Genomic DNA, 19,512 nt, shown 5'->3' with positions numbered 1-19,512 from the left:
TTTTACTCAAGTAAAAATGTATTGCCTGACTTTTATTATTATTAGCATTATTGATACAACTTAAGTAAAAAAAAAGTGTAATTTTTCCACCACTGTGCGTGTGCGTGTGTGCGTGCGCGTGTGTGTCAGTCAGTGGTTGGTTGCCTAGTAGCACACAGACAGGAGTAGAAGACAGTTGATCTGACTGCAGACACAGTCAGTTTAGTTAGAGACTCACACACACATTCTGTCACACATTCTTCAGTGTATATTAAACATTGATCTAATAGTTTAATAAGTGAATAATCATAACTGTTCATCAGTGTTGTTGTTGTCATCATGTCTGTCGCCGGGTTCAAGAAGCAGTTCTACAAAGCCAGCCAGGTTTGTTTGGAACTTTTTAAAAAGATTTATTAGAGCAACCTTTAGCTTCTAGCTTTTAGCTCCAGTGCTAACGTTAACGTTGCATCCAATGCGAGGCTGTTAGCTTTTAGCTTTAGCCACCTTGGCTGCTAACTTAACTAACTGTAACTAACTGTACTGCACAGGTTATTGTGAATATAAATCATTGTGAAATAAAAAAAAACACGTAGACAACGTTACATGGGGTTTGTTTGGGGGTTTATTATAGTAACGTTACCGACCTGAAATATGTAACTTGTTGACGTGTTTATGGAGACATTGTAACTTCATTAAAGTTACATTGTTTCCAGGTTGTGGTCACTCTTGGATACATTTTATGTCCCTTTAATGATCTTGTAAACTGTGGGGACAATATGGAGTTTACATTGTCATTTCGTTGGTTTGTCCATGTTTGACTGCGTTCTGATATACTTGCTTCTGAGAGAAGTCAGTCATGCAAGTTTAAGTGATGTTTATGATCGATATCGATATCCTGACGCTGACGGTAATAATATCGTACTGGTCTGTCATGCAACACAATGTTTATGATCGTGTTGGTTTAACAGCAGAATAAGTGCTATTGTGTTGTGATGATTTATGATTTATTTCACTTATAGCCTGGCCTAGAGACTATCTTAGATGTATTTTATAGAGTCTGACTTTTACATCTACAAGAGTCTTAGCGACCACCCCCCCCCAGTTTGCCCTGGAATGTCACCAGTAAAGCCCGTATCTTGCCGAACATGTACAAATGCTAGATATAAGGTGCTTACCCGCTTGCCCCAAATGTTAACTAGGTGTCCGGAGTGTTTGTGCAATGTATTAGTCCATATGTTTCAATAAAGAAGTGTTTTAATTCCGTCTGTGGCCGAACGCCATTCCCCCCCTTGTTTACGTCCTGTTTACATTGGGTGTAACTCCGGCTTTCACCGGATGCGCCCCGTCACTACCGCCCATTGGGAACTTCCAACAGAATCGGCCACAGACGGGATTAAAACACTTCTTTATTGAAAGATATGGACTAATACATTGCACAAATACTCCGGACATCTAGTTAACATTTGGGGAAAGCAAATAAGCACCTTATATTTTGCATTTGTACATGTTTGGAGAAATATGGACTTTACTGGTGACATTCCAGGGCAAACGGGGGGTGGTCGCTAAGACTGTCGTAGATATAAAAATGTCAAAATTGATCAAATACATCCACGATAGTCTTGATCTAAGGCTAATTTCACTATAACGCCTACTCTATGTTGTTGTCATTGGTCTAATAATGAAAGTATTTCAGGTTTCAGCTCTATTGTCAATGACAATAGAGCTGAAATCTGAAATACTTTCAGTCACATCACAGGTTTTCAGGTGTAAAACAAGGTGTTGTCATGATACAAGCTCACATTATCAGTTTCAAGAAAGGGTTAGAATAATACAATAGAACAAGAAATAAACAAGGAAAACAGGTCAGGTACGTCAAATATCCTAGTTTAATATGAGCAATATAACATTTATGCTTAAAACTGCAAGAAATGTTCAAAATAAGCAGATAAGCTTACAACTCGTGCGATGTGACACGTCACACGTTGTGAGCTTGTATCTGCTATTTTTGAAAATAATAATTATAATAGTGTTAAAAAAATGCCTATAATGCCAAATGTGCCAAATAAAATGCGCCAATACACATTTTAAGTATTGTTTTGATGCTCATATAAGTATTACATTGGTTTTTAGTTGGCACATGCATTCCATACATTCCATAGGGCTGGATCACATGTGGACATATGTGCATCAACTTGCGATGGGCGTTGTCCCCCTTGAGTAAAAGATGAACTATTTCTAATTCTAAAATAAATAAGCTATTTAAGGTGCATTTATTATTTTATTTTAGTTATAGAGGGCAGTACAGTAAATTAACCCATTAAGACAGGGAACGCATCTGTGTGTCATTTTCAGATGTCTTTGGCTATTCAAAAATAGCAGATCTACAAGCTCATAGCGCGGCACCGAGTGCCGCTCTATGAGCTTGTATATCTGCTATTTTTGAAAAAAAATGAACATTTGTGCCAAAATCTTGGATTGTATATTTTTTAAAGCGAACATTTGTAAAATATTTAGTTCCGGGAACCCCCAAAAGCAAAGATAGATTAGATTTACAAATGTCTGCCAAAAAAAAAACTTTTCATGCTTTTTCAAAAATAGCAGATCTACAAGTTCATAGCGCGGCAAAGCAAAGTTTATTGTTTACCCAGGGTGTTGGACTAAGTTAACACTTATTTACAGCCAGACCCTGCATGGAAGCCTTGCTCAAGGGCTATTCAGCGGTGATTCATGATTGATGTGATGAATTGGGGAATCGAACTAGGGACCTTCCGGTATCAAGGCCGCCCCTCTAACCACTAGGCCACCGCTGCCAGCCGCACTATGAACTTGTATATCTGCTATTTTTGAATAGCACAACGAAATCTAAAAATGACGTCCCCGATCTTAAAGGGTTAAGAGGTATAAGGCTTATTAGACAGGGATCCTTAATAAATCAAAAGGTTCAAAATAGGGACGCCTGATAACTGTGATGATAAGTTAAAAGGTTCAGACACTAGTACACAGCAGGTGAACCATGTTATCAGGTGTTTTATAAGTGTGTTCTTGTAGCGTCTGGACATTTGGAATGTTTAGTCTGACAGGCTGGTGTTTGTTGACAAACTGGACTCAAACTCATTAGCATTTGCATCAAAGCCCGTCCTTTGTTGAGAAACAAAGACTTGTTCTTTGCACTCATAGATTTGGTTAAATGGCTGTTTATGGTTTCTGCGTCCACATCGGGACCTATAGAATATTTGGTCCATTTCAGTTGGTTCGGTTGGTGTTTTTGGGCCCAGTGGTTCTCAAGCTTTTTTCATTTCAAAGGACCACCTTAACTCTGAGAGTGAACAAATTGGTTCCTTTTTGTGCACTCTCTGTTCCCTTTTCCACCAAAATAACTTGTGCTTCTAAGAGCTGGTTCCGTTCTAGATCCTTGGAACCTTGGTGCTTTCACGGAATCATCGCAAGCCGCGAACCGGCTTGCGGTTGCCACCAGTTTAAAGCACCATTGTAATTAGGGGCAGGAGTCCCCCAGTTGCCGCAGGTTCGATTCCAGGCCTGGCCAGCAATGTGTCAAATATGACCGGTCAAAGTGTCCATTTCACGGGGGAAATTCAATCGTCAATGGCATCGTAACAGTTTCACTTTTCTTTTTTTAATAGTGACCTTTCGCTTGCTATTGTTTATATCGCATCTGCATCTTAACAACCTGTAGAATAGTGACACGCCCACTTTGCTTCCCTGTTCAGGGCAAGAAAAAACAAGTTTTTTTTTTTTGGTTCCAGTTCCGAACCAACTTTTAGGGTTCTGAATCTGAACCAATTCCTTTTCGGTGGAAACACTCTGAACTGGTTCAAAATTAGGCGGGGGAGAAAAAAAAGAACCGAACCGGTTCAACCCCCAGTAGAAAAGGGGCATCAGAGAGTCACTGAGGGTCCCTGGACCCCACTTTGAACTAAGAACCACTGTTTTGGGGGTTGCTTTATTTTTGACTGTCACAGTGTTCCAATATGTATTTTAATGTAGTAATTGTCTCTTTGAATATCATCCCCTGTACTGTACATGTGTAAAGGTATTACCAGGGATTATCAAGCTTAATTGATTGATTGATGTTTTATTGACGACAAATCATATCTGACAAATGGATAGAACCCAAAAAAGGTCGAGAGCTTTAAATTGTGGTCCTTTTTGAGTGCCAATGTGTGTGCGGGGTAGTAGAGACATACAGAAAATTAATCAATAATACATAGGTTACATTCATACGATTTCAACGTGCTATTAGGGGCTGTCACGATTACACATTTAAGTTGATGATTAATTGTCACTCAAATAATTGTGATTAACGATTTAATTGTGTTTGGCGTCGAACATTAGAACATATGAATACAATAAATAAATCTGTTTGCCTTTTAGGCTCCGTAATAAAAATGTCACAGGGCAGATATGGCAAATTGAAATATACAAAGACATTATTGACATTTAATAATTTTATACATGTAAAAAATTGCAGAAATGGCTGATCTACATGACGTGTTGTAAGCTTGTAGATCTGCTATTTCTGTTTTTTTAATATTTGAAAATGTGTCCCAAAAGGTCAACATGGAAACGATTATGACGATTATGCAAAAATAATTGCGATTGGACGATTATGTCATAATTGTGACAGGCCTACGGGCGCTATGCAAGTACAATAGCAAAGGGCAACATGAGTACTGTAAAAAGAAGCTGTATATATGGAGTATAATGGCCTCCGATGTCATACAGTATATATCTATATTTATATAGAACAGGTTCAGTGAGTGACACCTGTCCTGCTGTTGGGCCTTGTGTCAATGTCACACCACATACTGTACACACACACCCACGCCACTATTTGTAGTGTGTATATTTCTAAATCATTGGGTGTGTGCTTTTAAACATGTGCTAAAGGAATCCGAGTCATGCTAAACTATTGTCCGGCCCAACAGGATTCCACAGTGAGAGAGTAGGAAACAGACCTGACAGAAAACAAAGAAACATCTTATTGTCATTAACTGCAGTTGTTTTGAGATAGAATTCATGTTTTGTGTTGGGCAACATTATAAAATTATGCATTTCTGAGGTTTAAACAAAATGACATGAATGAATATGAGAATAATACACGAGATAAGTTAAATGTATCAACATGTTAAGCAATGCTTTTATGCCAATTTTGATATTTATTTAACCACTTAACACCAGGCGTCCATGTTTTGGGAGTGCCATTATTATAGGCAAAATATGTTCTTATTGAAATAAATAACAGATTTACAGCTCTCAATGTCTTTCAATCCGGGGACCCATCTGTGTCATTTTAAGATTTCTTTGGCTATGAAAAAATAGCAGATATACAAGCTCATAGCGTGGCACAGAGTGCCGCACTATGGGCTTGCAGATCTGCTAATATTTGAATATATTTTTAAAGGGAACATTTTGACTCAAATATTTGCTTCTGGGCGGTCCCTTGAACAAGATATTTTGAGATGGGGGTCCGCGGACGTTTGAGAATCACTGATATTATAGCAACATCATTTCTTTAAAAAAAAAACTATTAGGATTTAGAAGACATTTTGTAGAATCCCCAGAAGCAAAGATTTGAGTTACAAATGTTCGCTTTAAAAAATATATATATTCAAAGATTTGCAAAAAACGTCATGATTTTTCAAAAAATAGCAGATCTGCTATGAGCTTGTATATCTGCTATTTTTGAATAGCCAAAGTATAAAATAATGGTTAAAGTGGTTAACATCTAAAATGACACAGATTCTTTCCCGGTCTAAATGGGTTAAGTATCAGAATCAATTTATTGTCATACGGTGAAATCGTTTTGTTGTTGTTGTGGTTATTTCCAGAAAGAGAGAGAGAGAAAAGAACAGGGGGACATTGAGGAGAAGTAGAGGGTTGAAGTGGTTAACTATTGTTTGGTATTTCTCTTGCATATTTGTAGTGGCGTGATGGACCAGTATTATGGCATCTTGTCATTCTGGCTGTGACAAAAAAACAAGCCAACAACACACAGGCTCATTTACTTAAGTACTGTACTTAAGTAACATTTTTAGGTATTTGTACTTTACTTGAGTATTTTCAATTTCAAATACTTTTACTTCTACTCCACTACATCTCGGAGGCAAATATTGTACTTTTACTCCACTATATTTATTTGAAAACTTTAGTTACTAGTTACTTTTCAGATATAAATTATGATATAATAAAAATACATTAACCACTTCAGCCCTATTTTATACATAGGCTATTTTCAAACATTTAGTACTTTTACTTTTGGTACTTTAAGTGCATTTTGATACCAATACTTTTGTACTTTTACTCAAGTACATTTTTAATTCCGGACATGTACTTGTAACAGAGTACTTTTACAGTGCAGTATTGATACTTTTACTTAAGAAAAACATAGTACTTTTTCCACCACTGGCCAAAGCCAACGACTATATAATATCTCAATCCACTGATGGGGTTTAGAAATAAGAGACAGTGTTGCAGTAACTTAAGCTTGGCTAATCACAGCCTACATGCTGCAAAGCACATCAGCATTATGCCAGCAGCACACTGTGTGTGCATTCAAGCCTATCAGTTCATAATCATCATCATGTCACATAACCTACTTGTGTAAGTGCTTGTCCTCGCCACATTACTGTTGCCATGTTAACTAATGGTGACGACTATAGGGCCTGTCCTCAAGCACGAGTCTTATAGCATATAGGATGATATAAACTGTCTTGTTAGCGAGCTTAATCCATGAAGACCGGGAACGCACCTGTGTCATTTTAAGATTTCTTTGGCATAGCAGATATACAAGCTCATAGCACCATGCGCTTGTAGATCTGTTATTTTTTGAAGAATCGTGGAAAATGTGTGCAAATCTTTAAAAAAATACATATTTTGAGATGGGGGTCCTCGGCCTCGGAATTAGAAAAAAAAACTGTGTTCGAAAGGTTCGGAATTAATGAAATGTTCTAGCAAAATGTTTGGATATACTGTACATTGTTTTTTGCAACAGATTTTGTACCATGTCCCAAAACATGATGTGAAATATGTAGTACACTGCACGAGCAGGGGTGCACTGTTTGCTTCAAGCAACACCACGGCATGGTGTCATTATGTTTTTTCACACGCACGCACATGTACAGTACGGATGTGCACTTGTGCACGCTAAAACGCGTCCGCCTAGATTCACGAGCCAAGTACCCAAATAGCTGCTTTGCATAACAGGTTTACAAGTGAGTGTGCAAATGTATCCTCCTCACTCCTCGCATCTATAGGCTACACCAGTGGTTCTCGAACCTTTTCGTTGCCAAGGACCCCCAAATTGATTTGTATGTGCCCGCCGACCCCCACCTGAAAATATGTTGTGCCAGGGACCCCCAGAAGCAAAGATTTGTGTTAAAATAAAATAAAAAAGATTTGCACACATTTTCAAAAATCGCAGATCTACAAGCTCATAGCAGGGCACTCTGTGCTGCGCTATGAGCTTGTATATCTGCTATTTTTGAATAGCCAAAGTTTAAAATATGGATAAAGTGGTTAAAATGATTGTGCTGGGGACCCCCTGGTATCAAGCTAACGACAACTTGTAGATCTGTTATTTTTCTTATGTGACGCCTTGGTTCGAGTCTGTCTTGGGGCATTAATTGCACATACTGGAATCAGAGTCTCACTATTGCACCGCATATGATCCGGCCCCGCAGGTTGAGTACTGCTGGTATTATAGAAAACACTTGAAGCCGTGTTATGAATGGGAAACTTTTAAAGGAGTTTAAGTGAAGGTTAAGGTTATGACTGCAGCACATACATGCAGTAGAGGTGAGACATCGTTTACAACTGTGTGTGTGTGGCTGGATGCCAGGCTGGATGCCAGGCTGACTCACACATGTGTTGTACCACCATGTGTCATCATCATCATGGTCAGTTGGCCTACATAGCTTTGGCATGTGTTGGGCGCCACACTGCTAGAGCCACGCGTGTTTGTGTTTTTTAAAAACAGAACGGGCAGCGTAGCGGCTTTGTGCCTTGTGTTGTGTAATAGAGGGATTGATGGGGCCGTCTGGTCACAGGTGCTTCTGTACCGTCAGTGTAGGCATGACAGCACAAGAATGAACACACACACACACACAGTCACACACTGTTCGGTGTGACTGGCCAGCCGACATGACACCAATCAATTGGTTTCTGTTAAAGGGATTGTAGGCGATTCAGAGATAAACAAAGAAAAAAATCCAGCAGTTCGTTTCCCCGACCACCAGGGGGTGTCGCACGGAGGACTTCCATAGAGTAAGGAGACTTCTAAACGGGCCATGCCGAATATAGGTTACTTTATTCGGATACAATTCGCGGAACTGCCCGCCCCTGCCGGTTCTCTGAATTTTTATTTTTAAATAGGCTCTTTCATGACAAATTGACCACATATATGAAGTTAAACAACTAAATTCTATCCAAACGCTATCTGAAAAGTAAATTAGGTGCCTCAAAAACGAAGTTTGAGAGCATTTTAAAACCGAAAGTAAAAAGTTCACACGGACACGGACCCGCACGGATGCGCACATGCGTGCGTTAATTTACGGACCGGATACCCGGATGTGTAACCTAAATAGTAGGGAAAATACGGATTTCATAAAGAGGAGTGTTTTTCAATGCAGGAAAACACCCCAGCATCATTATATAGTGGCTGATAGAGGGGAAAAAATGCAAAATATATATATATAGAGGTATTTTTCAAATTTAGGCTTAATGTTGCCTACAATCCCTTTAAAGCTCGAGCGATGCCAGATCGTTTCAGCATACCATTGTGGTTCTTTTTTGTTATGACCTCTAATTGATTCTTTAAACTCCAATAATCAATTAATTGTAATAATAACTTTATGTCAGTAGTCTTTCAAAGTGAAACATTGCAATGACTCACAGAATCACAACATATCGAAGAATTATCACGGACATTATCACGTTTAATCAGACTATTGATTGGTCTAAGTAGGTGAGATACTGACCTACCCACGGGGCGCAGTAGGTGTTTTGTCTGTATTCTGTGGGTTGATGAAAGTTTGGACAAACGCTCTCCCCAAAACATGATTCACGATTCTGTGCCTATCTGTACATAACTCGGACAGTTGCGTAGCTCAAGCGAACTTGAGCCACCGGAGGCACCACCAAGCGAGCTAAAGCGAGCGAGTTGCCGTGCCGAACGTTGCGACGTTGAGACGGCGCGCCTCCGACGTGGCCCAAAACTATACTTTATAGAAAACGCCTACTGAGATTAGACCAATCTATGGTCTGATTAAATGTGATAATGCACTGCCAATCTATAGTCTGATTAAATGTGATAATGCACTGCCAATCTATAGTCTGATTAAATGTGATAATGTCCCATTCAGTGCATTGACATTAGGCATGGGACGATATACGATATTATCGGATATCGCGATAAAAAACGTCCATGATAACGGTATCGCAGGGTACTATAATTATCGCGAAAATTATCAGGCTTTTGGGAGCACCCCGGACAGTTGCTTGATTCAGTATTTAGATATTATATATATATATTCATTTTATCAGACACGCCCCTCTCTCTAGTCTTAACATTACCTGCCAAGATGTTAAACATAGTTTTTTTTATCCCTTTGCCAGCGTAATTACCTTAATCTGACGATCTTTGAAACGCAGTGGAAGCCAGATTGTGTACAAAAAAAAGTCCCTGTGAGGAGGCGGAGGGATCCGTGTGTCCATTGGAACAATAACATTCCAACGCCGATCGGCCATTTTGGGGCTATGGCCCGTTGAAAACGGGTGGTTTTCAATGCAAAAAAAAAGAAACTGAGTTAGGAGTGTTTTTCTAAAAATCGCATAGTCAGGGTGGATGGATGTGACGTTTTTTTGGAATGACGTCACATCCACATATTTATTCTCTGAGTGACGATGGATCATCCCAAAGCTGTGTTAGGGTGCCCCTTGTGGAATTAAAAAAAAAACTATAATTTGATAATAGAACGACTTTATGCGTCCATGGCAGGCAACGTGTTAATTTGGTGAATCCATCCATCCACCCACTTATCCATCCATCCATCCATCCATCATCCATCCCTCTTCATCCACTTATCCAGAGGGTCGTGGAGGTAACAGTTCCAGCAGAGAATCCGTCTTCCCACATCATCCACTTAGCTCTGGATATAATCTCCACTGGTCCTTGGTCTACACATGTCACTGTGAACCACATGATGTTTTTATGTTTCCTCTTCGTCTGCATTTTCTCCTGAGGTTCATCATCTTCCTCTTCATCATCTTTCTCTGATATGCTTCGACCCCGTTGCCACTTGCAGTTTGTTTGTTTATTATTTTTTATTTATTTATTATTATTATTATTATTTTTTTTTAAATGGGATCACAGTTTGTTTCTCTTTTTATAGGGCTATGTTATGGTTTCAGTTATTGTTGGTAGTCATGGCCGCCAGTTCCCACCTGATGTCATGTGTGAGTTCAGACTGCTCCACACCATACTGAATAACTGCTAGCTTGCATAACATCTTAAGATTAGGATTTAAATCTAAGATATGTAGGTCAACAGGTGTGTTGTATCCTCCAAAGAGGATGATACGATCTCCCACCATGCAACAGCACATCAAATTCCTACCACATGGGGCTTTCCCTTTGGGCTCAACCTTCTTCCACGAGAGGATCTGTGGATTGAATTTCCACAGATCATTGAATAATTGCTTTGAGTTGCTGCCACCAAATATGTACAGCTCTCCATTGTAGGCAAAGGCTGAATGACCCGCACGTCCTTCTGAAAGAAGCTGTGGAGAAGGTGTGCTCAGCCAGCAGTTGGTCTCTGTGTCAAACACACTGATGTTGTTGTTGTAGACGTACCCCTGGACCCCCCTGCCCCCAAATACAAAGATCTTTGTCCCGATGATGGTTGCAGAGGGATATGATGAAACAGTTGGTGGAGTGCCTCTGGTGTTAATTAAAGACCAGACCATTGTGGTTGTGTCCATCTTGTACAGGTCATTAGTGCGTCCAGTCAGCTGGGTGATTCCTCCATAAATATACATGACCTTCCTCAAGACACAGGCTGAGTGGTCGTACCTCCCTTCTGGAACGGTATCAGAAATATTGGGTTTGGACCATCTGTGGTTGTCAACATCAAATGAATAAAGCACGTTACAGTAAGGATATCCCCCCCAGATGTAGACAATATCTTCTACCAGAACAGCTGTGTGGCCCGCGCGCACGCAGGGAACCTCAAGGTGATGTTTTCCTCCTCCAGTTTTCACTGTGGTCAACTTCATCCAGCGTAAAGACAATGTGTTGAAGATGTGGACATTGCTATCACTGTGGTTGCAACCGTGATCGCAACCTTCAAAAGAGTACAGCTTGTGTCCGACTACCACAGCAGCCGGCCAGGAGGAAAGCCTATGTCCTCCTTTCAGATGTATCGTCCAGTGAAACATTTCACACACCAGCACCACTGTGAATCAGTGCAACTAATTTACAGAAGAGGTTAGAAGGCAGGGCAACGTGTTGCTAACAGTTTCTGAATGGTGTTGTGTTGGGAAGTAGAATAAAAACATTTAAAAGGACAATTATGTTGAATGTGATGACGATGGTGTGATGTCATTCCTAGATGACATCATTATTATGGAATAGCTAATGACGTTACTCAAAGTGAATGGCCACTTTAGCTAAATCTATAATCTGAAATGTGCTAATAATAAGATGTGTTTTGTCAGTACTATGACACCAGTACTATGACATCAGTCATCCATATTTGGGCACATCGAGATAAAGACACGCAGACAGATATGCAGAGATGTAGAAAGGCAACAACACCTTGGAAACGGAGTGTTTGTGGACTGGTAAGAGTTTGAGGCTCGATGCTCAGGAAGAGCTTCTACCCAGCAGCTGTTAAGAGTCATAAACAAGGACATGGTCAGTTCATAGGTGGATTCAATGGGGGGGGGGGGGGGGGGCAGGGGGGGAATTGCCCCCCCTGGCGGCCGGGGACGTTTCTTTATTTTTTTTTCAATATATATTTTTGTAATAAAAAAATCACACCCTGTGTGAAGTGGGCGGTGTCTTGCTAGCTAATCACAATACTGAATGGAGTCAACCAATCATGTACAAAAGATAAATACATTTATTGAAACACTCTTTATGATGGACGAAACCATAGTTTTCAAGTTATGCTTTCTTATATAGGGCTATGCACATGTGTCATGTGACACTGGCCAATCACAGTCCTGAATAGACTGTGATTGGCCAATCACAGCGCAGGATAATTCTACAAATTTCCTGGGCCCAGATCACAGCGCAGGAAAATGTACATTTTTCCAAATCTCACTTATAGGGGCGGTTTCACCGCCCAAAAATAATAATTGTGAGACATAAATCTGAATTCTATATCTGTTGCGCAGTAGTTGGGAGTCGGATCTACTGTACACTTTATGGAGTAAATGTTTTGTACTGAATTAATTAACCAAAGTAACCGAATTAAAGTCACAACCCCCCCCCCCCCCCAAAAAAGAGTAACAAACCGTGGAAAACCCGAAAATTTGCGCTTGTACTGAATTAACCAAAGTAACCGAATTAAAGTCACAAACCCCCCCAAAAAAGAGTATCAAACGCGCGGAAAACCCGAAACCCGAAACTCCGCCTATGGGTCAGTTCCTGTCTTTCTAGAATATCTAATCTTCATCTTCACCCCCCCTCTAAGATATCTAAGATATACAAAGTGGCATTTTAAGATTTTTAAGCATATTTACATCATCGTGACATGATCAATATGACATGACATGAAAATGATTTCATATCTTCCCATCCCTAATTGACATCATCCGAAAATGGGTGGATTCAAATGGAATGGCGATAGAACCAACTACTTCCTACCCGTACATTGTAGTGTGTTGGCCGTATCGTGTGTGAGGAAGAGAGAGGAGAGTGGAATTAGTGAACGTGATATATTGTGGTGTAGGAAACTGCAGTGTGGAGCTTCTAGGGGTGAAAAAAAAACTGTGCTGAACTGACGGAATATCCACCACCGCTAAAGGAAATCTGGAGGAAAGGGAACCCCTTGAGTAGAATCCCTTATGGTGCAAAAAGACTCTGCGCTGATTTGAACAAAGTCTGTCTGTGTGAGTGCAGACAGGGTCACGTCAGGGCTTTTTAACCCTTTAAGACCGGGAACGCATCTGTGTGTCAAAAATAGCAGATATACAAGCTCATAGCGCGGCACGAGTGCCGCGCTATGAGCTTGTAGATCTGCTATTTCTTTTGAAAAATCTTGAAAATGTGTGCAAATCTTTGAATACCTTTTTTTTTTTCTTCTCTGTAGCACACATTTTTAACTATGTTACAACTTCTTGGGGGTCCCTGGAACAAACTATTTTGAGATGGGGGGGGGGGGGGGGTCCGCGGCCAGCGGCCAAAATTCATATAAGGGGGTCCTTGACATGAAAAAGTTTGAGAACCACTGATTATAGCAAAAAAAAAAAAAATCCCACCCAGAAGCAAAGATTTGAGTTAAAAAATATATATATATTCAAAGATTTGCTAAAATGTTCACGGCACTCGGTGCCGCGCTATGAGCTTGTAGATCTGCTATTTTTGAATAGCCCAAAGAAATCTTAAAATGACACAGATGAGTTTCCCGGTCTGAATGGGTTAAACAACCAGTTGTTCTCAAACCTTTTCATGTCAAGGACCCCCAAATGAATATGTATTTTGCCGCTTACCCCCCCCCCCCCCCTTCTAAAAAAAAATAAAGAGTTTGTACCGGGGACCACCCCATACATACAAGATTTGTGTTGATAAAAGTTTTCATAAATATTCCACATTTCTTTTCAAGATTATTTGAAAACTGCTGATCTACCAGCCAGGTCACACAACGTGTCGGCATTTGCGTTGCCTTGTGAGCTTGTTGTAGTTCTGCTATTTTCAAATAGCCGATATATAGGTTTAAAGTGGTTAAACTGATTACATTAAAGGATCTACACCATGAATTAAAAAAATAATGATAATATTTAATATAATATTGTTTATGTCCCTCAAACGTTTTTCAAAAGGTTTGAGCCTAAATCAAGCCTCAGATATACTCATTCCAACTAACTTCTCTCTGGCTTATAAAGCACTTTCACTTGCAATACCACATTGTCCTGTTTGGCACGGGGCGCTATTGAGCCAGTTTGTATGCATGTTATCTCCTGGTTCTGTGTGGAAAAAGTTAAAAAAAAAGTAAAAGAAATATATAAGAAAAAATCAATAAAAAATTAAAGAAAGAAATATTTTTTAATTTTTTTTTGGTTGCAACTGAAAAACGGGAGGGATTTGCACCCTGACGTGACGTCACGTCAGGGTGCAAATCAGTTTGGCCTGTTTTGAGACCAATTTACAGAAAACCCCAGATTTGCTGTGAAAGCCTGAGTGCTCAAACTGGGGTATTTTTGGGAATAGAAGAGAGGTAGGGGAGACCAAAAACACACAAAAAAGAAGAAAAAGTTAAAATTCATGGTGTAGTCCCTTTAACTCATTTTGCCGGGGGTCCCTGAACCCCACTTTGAGAACCACTGCTTTAAACCTTTTAATTTCAAGGAGGACCCCCATAACTGACAGAGTACAAATGGAACCAAATGGACCCGTTGGTTCCATTTGTACACTCTCATAGTGACAGACCTGTAAGGGTCCATTTTAGGACCCCCTCACGGAAAACCCTGAGGGTCACCGGACCCTACTTTGAGAACCACGACACTGTCACTGTAACAGTCACAGGAAACCTTGCATTGCAGAATTGATCGTGGTGTTTTTTTGAAAATAGCAGATCTAGTACAAGCTCACAACACATCGCAAATGCGAGGCGTTGTGAGCTTGTAGATCTGCTATTTTCACAATGTTTATCTGTGTAACCGAGTCAAACCACTGTCATAGGGTACCCCAAAGTAGGTGGGTGTGAACAGGGAAGCTAGGTGCTTAACTATACCATTTAATAACTCTGTGTGTGTGTGTTCATAGATGGTGAGCGAGAAGGTTGGAGGTGCTGAAGGAACCAAGCTTGATGAGGACTTTAAAGAGTTGGAGAAGGTACGTTCACCATGGAGTTAACGAGTATCTGATGCATGTTTACATGTTGTATTATTATACAAGTGGGTGATAGACCCACCATTTATCTGTCTTCAATACACACATTATATACCATGTATAGACACACATTCATTCAACCTTTATTTATTTTCTCGGGATACATTGAGGGCAGAGCCCTCATTTTCAATGATGCCGAGATTACAAGCATAGTACAACAGTGTAAATAATAATGATGAATAAAGACAACAGGATAAACAAGTTATAAATGTGAGAACAACAACCAACAGAATAAAACAGTAATAAAGACACTAAGACAGCTTAATTAAAACAGTGACAATCTAAAACAACAAGATTAGCTAGCAAGTTTTTAAATTGACCCAGTGAGACCATGGAATCCATTTTTAAAGTGCGTTGCAATTCGTTCCAAGTGAAGGGAGCACTAAACCTGAAAGCTGATTTGCCTAGCTCAGTGTTGGCCTTGGGGACTAATAATGGGATGTATTCCTGAGAGCGTGTTTGATGGGTGGAAGTATTCGGTTTTAACAGTGATGAAATATATGTTTACATACATACATACATACAGTACACACCGACGAGATGGGATTTATGGCACCGCTCTGATACCAATATGTTTGAGCAAGAAAATTCTGATATCCGATATATCAGCTGTTTGATGGCTAGATGGATGGATGAATGGATGGTACGGTTGTCACGATTATGACATTTGACTTGATGATTAACACATTCGGTGCCAGAATTTTATAATGACAGATAACGTTCGGTGCCAGAAATTTCACCGCTGTTTAACACATTGAGTGCCAGGGTCTTTTTAAAACAGGGTACAGTCGGTGCCTGGATTTTTAACAATTTTTGAACCTTTTTCAAGTAGTCACAAAATATTTTCAGTGATCACCGTCCTCAAGGTGATCCCCTCATTACACACATAGAGGTCTCGTACAATCGGGGGGAAAAAATGTAAAACATTAGGTAATCCGTTCCATAGTTGCAGCCAGTTGAAAATAGTCGAAAATAGTCAAAAATAGTCAAAAATACATATTTTAGAAAAAAAGTACACAGGAGCCGAGATACAGGCTTTTGAAGTCATAAGTTAACCAGGAAGTGGATTGGAGTCTAAATCTTCGAAAAATGATATCTCCTGGTGCTGAGAAGAGAAAGAGAAAAAAATAAAAAAAATAAAAAATAATAATATTTTTTTTTCCCAAAAACGGTCATAACCGTTTTTGGCACACAACGCATGGCTTCTCAAAAACGGTCCGGACCGTTTTTGGCACTCAATGTGTTAAGCTGTAGACTCCACGACGTGCATTCCATGTGACACAAAGCATGCGTGCATTTTGCACGATGGTCCTGGCTAACGCCTGGAACGATAACATCTTTCACGCGGGTCACAATGGCGCAGCGATCGCGCATACAAAATGAGTCGTTTTCCCCAACGTAAAAAGTTTCGGAGTTATAGGGGTTTTAGAGAAGGAAGCGGATGGGGAGCCATGTTTTTTGGCACGGTGATCTGATCTATAAGGCCCTTCCTTCTCAGAATCACTGTGGGTGATTCCAGAGCTGCTCCTGCTTTCCGTGTGGAAAAAAATGAAAAAAGCAACTGAAAACACGGTTCAGACCGTGTTCGGCACCAACGCACTACTCTGTGCAAACACGGTTCAGACCGTGTTTGGCACCCAATGTGTTAACTCATTGGCCGCCATTATCGCATTAATGCGATCTAATAAATAGCGCGCCTGGCCGCCAGGATCGCATTAATGCGATCTATGGTCTTTATTGATCTTTATGCTCTGATCACGCTATTCTGTTATGAATCAGGCTAAGTTTCAGGTTCCACTTACTTCAACCACCACTGCATCCGGTTTCATGACTTGGGTTCCGTTTCCGGTTTTACATTTTTTCCCCCAGTCATTTTCGACCATAATAGGGAAACAAACGGTTTTTCACACGCTATGAAAAACGATCGGAGACCTCCCCTCCTATAATCTATGGTCTGGGTGACGAACAGTCATCCCTGTTGTGTATCACATCGTAATTTTCGCCGATCACAGAATCTGAGACATTTCACTTCCGGTTCATGTGTTTGACTGTGTGAGTGGGTGTGGGGGGGGGGGAGTGTGATCGAGAGGCGATCAAGCTGGTATGTGCTGCTCTCTAGTGGTGGAACGATCAAAACGATTCAACTGTCCAGCTAGACTTTCTATATGTGAATTAAATAACAAAATAACGAAACAAAAAAACACGAAAATCGCTGGCAAGGGCTGCTATGAACGAGGTTTTAACTCTGGCAGTCAATGAGTTAATTGTCATACAAACGGGTGCCATTTAGGCCTTGTAAACAAAAGTTGCACTGTTGCAGATATGACAAAAACTTAAATACACAAAGAAATTACCGACACCAATAATCTTTTTTTTTTGTATGGCCAAAATACACCATATTTTATATTTTATACAAAATAATGGAAATAGTGATCTACAAGCTCACAACGGGTCACATGTTGAGGCGTCGTGAGCAGTGTTGCCACATTCTGTGAGAGAAACAAGCAACCAGGTCTAGGAAAACCAGCCCAAAAGAAGCGACTATGGGCCACATCATGAGCACTTTAACATATACATCAGCTATTTGAAAATAGCAGATCTACAAGCTCACAACGCGTCGCATCGCGACGCGTTGTGAGCTTGTAGATCTGCTATTTTCAAATAAAATCTTGCGGGGGAAATTATAACAAGCAGATCTGGCAACCCTGGTTGTGAGCTTGTAGATCTGCTATTTCCACTATTTAAAAAAAAGTTTCAAAATCCTTTCTCAATATGGAAACTATTATGCAAAATAATTGCGATTATCTCAAATAATTGCAATTATGTAATAATTTTGACAGTCCTGATGGATGGATGGATGGATAGATAGATAGATAGATAGATAGATAGATAGATAGATGGATTAAAAAAAAGGTCTCTCTCCTCCTTTGCACCGTCAGAAAGCAGACATCACCAGCAAGGCGGTGGTGGATCTCATCACCAAGACGACGGAGTACCTGCAGCCCAACCCGGCCTCCAGGGCCAAGCTGTTCATGCTCAACACGGTGTCCAACATGCGGGGCCAGGTGAAGAGCCCGGGCTACCCCCAGGCCGAGGGCCTTCTGGGGGAGAGCATGGCCAAGTACGGACGCGAGATGGGAGAGGACACCAACTTTGGTAAGAGTTTATAGTTGTTGTCAGGCTGCGGAAGAGATTTCAATTCAGGTTTTTTTCCCCCCCCAACAAGTTGATTATAATTGTTTTGAGTTGGTTCAACCACGATTTAATCTTCAGGATCACATTGCGGAAGAGACCTTTATTTTTTTTTAATGCCTCCCAGTTACAACAAAACATGAATCTCTACAGGTTCTGCATATGAATGCAGAATCTGTAGGAAAGGGACAATGTTTTTTGGGTGGTTTCCATTTGTAGTCTGAGTAGTATTTGATTGATTGATTCATTGAATACTTTATTAGCAGTTTGCCACAAAAAAAAACCACAGGAAAGTACAGTTCAATCCAAGGTCTGCTAAGAGGATTAAAACCCAAGAAAGCCTATGGCTTGTTTCCATTGGGGTCGTTTGTACTCAACTCATCGAAACATTAATGACAGACAAACATACACTACTATGCAAAACATCATATAAACAGTTTGAAAACAAAAACAAAAATATGTACAGTAAACAGTTCGAGGGGGGGGGGGGGGGTCTAGGCTTTGACTTCTACAAGGGACAGTTTCGAATTGCAGCCACTAGGCCTGACCTCGACTAAGTCGACTAGTCGACTGGTTAGTCGCGGGGGGTCCGAGTCGACTGCGTGTCTCTTAGTCGAATCTAGTAAGTTTAGTTTAGTTTTTTTTTTTTTTTTTTTTTTTTTAATGGCCAAAAATGTTTTAAATAGTTTTTTGGCCAAGTCTACACCTGCAACCACACGTAACTTCCACTTTTTTCTTCTTATTCCTCATCTTTGTATTGGTATTGTTTGTGTTGGAGCGCCTCAGTGCGGCTGCAGAGTTCATGTGCAACCTCTTCCAGAGAGAGATAGAGACACTAGAAACTCTGCTGGAGACACAAAACTGTGTAGACTTGGCCCTTTGAAATAAAATTTATTTTGGCCCTAAACAGTTTTTTTTTTTTTTTTTGTCGACTGCCAGTCGAATATTGTCAATTAGTCGCCAATTACAGTAGATTCGACTAAACAAATCCTTAGTCGGGGACAGGCCTAGCAGCCACCTGTAAGTGCTCATTTAGAGCGGTTTTGAAGGAGAGTAGGGATTTACACTCCTTTACAACTGTTGGTAGGGCATTCCACATTTTTGTGGTATAGGAGGAGAACAAATTTAACCCCTTGTTAGAGCCAAATCTGGGTTGGACGTGATTAGTGGAGCTCCCTCTGGTGTTGTGATTGTGGACTTGATTGACGT

General features: G+C 40.3%; 1 protein-coding gene across 3 annotated transcripts in view; it reads left to right on the top strand.

The window, feature by feature from the left end:
- The first annotated feature begins 207 nt into the window (after positions 1-207).
- Positions 208-19,512, top strand: part of LOC308094472 (endophilin-A2-like) — a 37,549-nt gene continuing 18,244 nt past the window's right edge. For all 3 annotated transcript variants that reach the window (XM_080441161.1, XM_080441162.1, XM_080441160.1), the window contains exons 1-3: positions 208-363; positions 14,986-15,054; positions 18,051-18,267. In XM_080441161.1, the coding sequence (XP_080297287.1) occupies positions 319-363; positions 14,986-15,054; positions 18,051-18,267 (331 nt within the window). In that variant the 5' untranslated portion in view covers positions 208-318. The remainder of the gene's footprint in view (positions 364-14,985; positions 15,055-18,050; positions 18,268-19,512) is intronic.

The sequence above is a fragment of the Gymnoscopelus braueri genome, assembly GCF_963280865.1.
Source record: "Gymnoscopelus braueri genome assembly, chromosome: 10".
Lineage (NCBI taxonomy): Eukaryota > Metazoa > Chordata > Actinopteri > Myctophiformes > Myctophidae > Gymnoscopelus > Gymnoscopelus braueri.
This window is presented reverse-complemented; position numbering and strand designations above follow the sequence as displayed.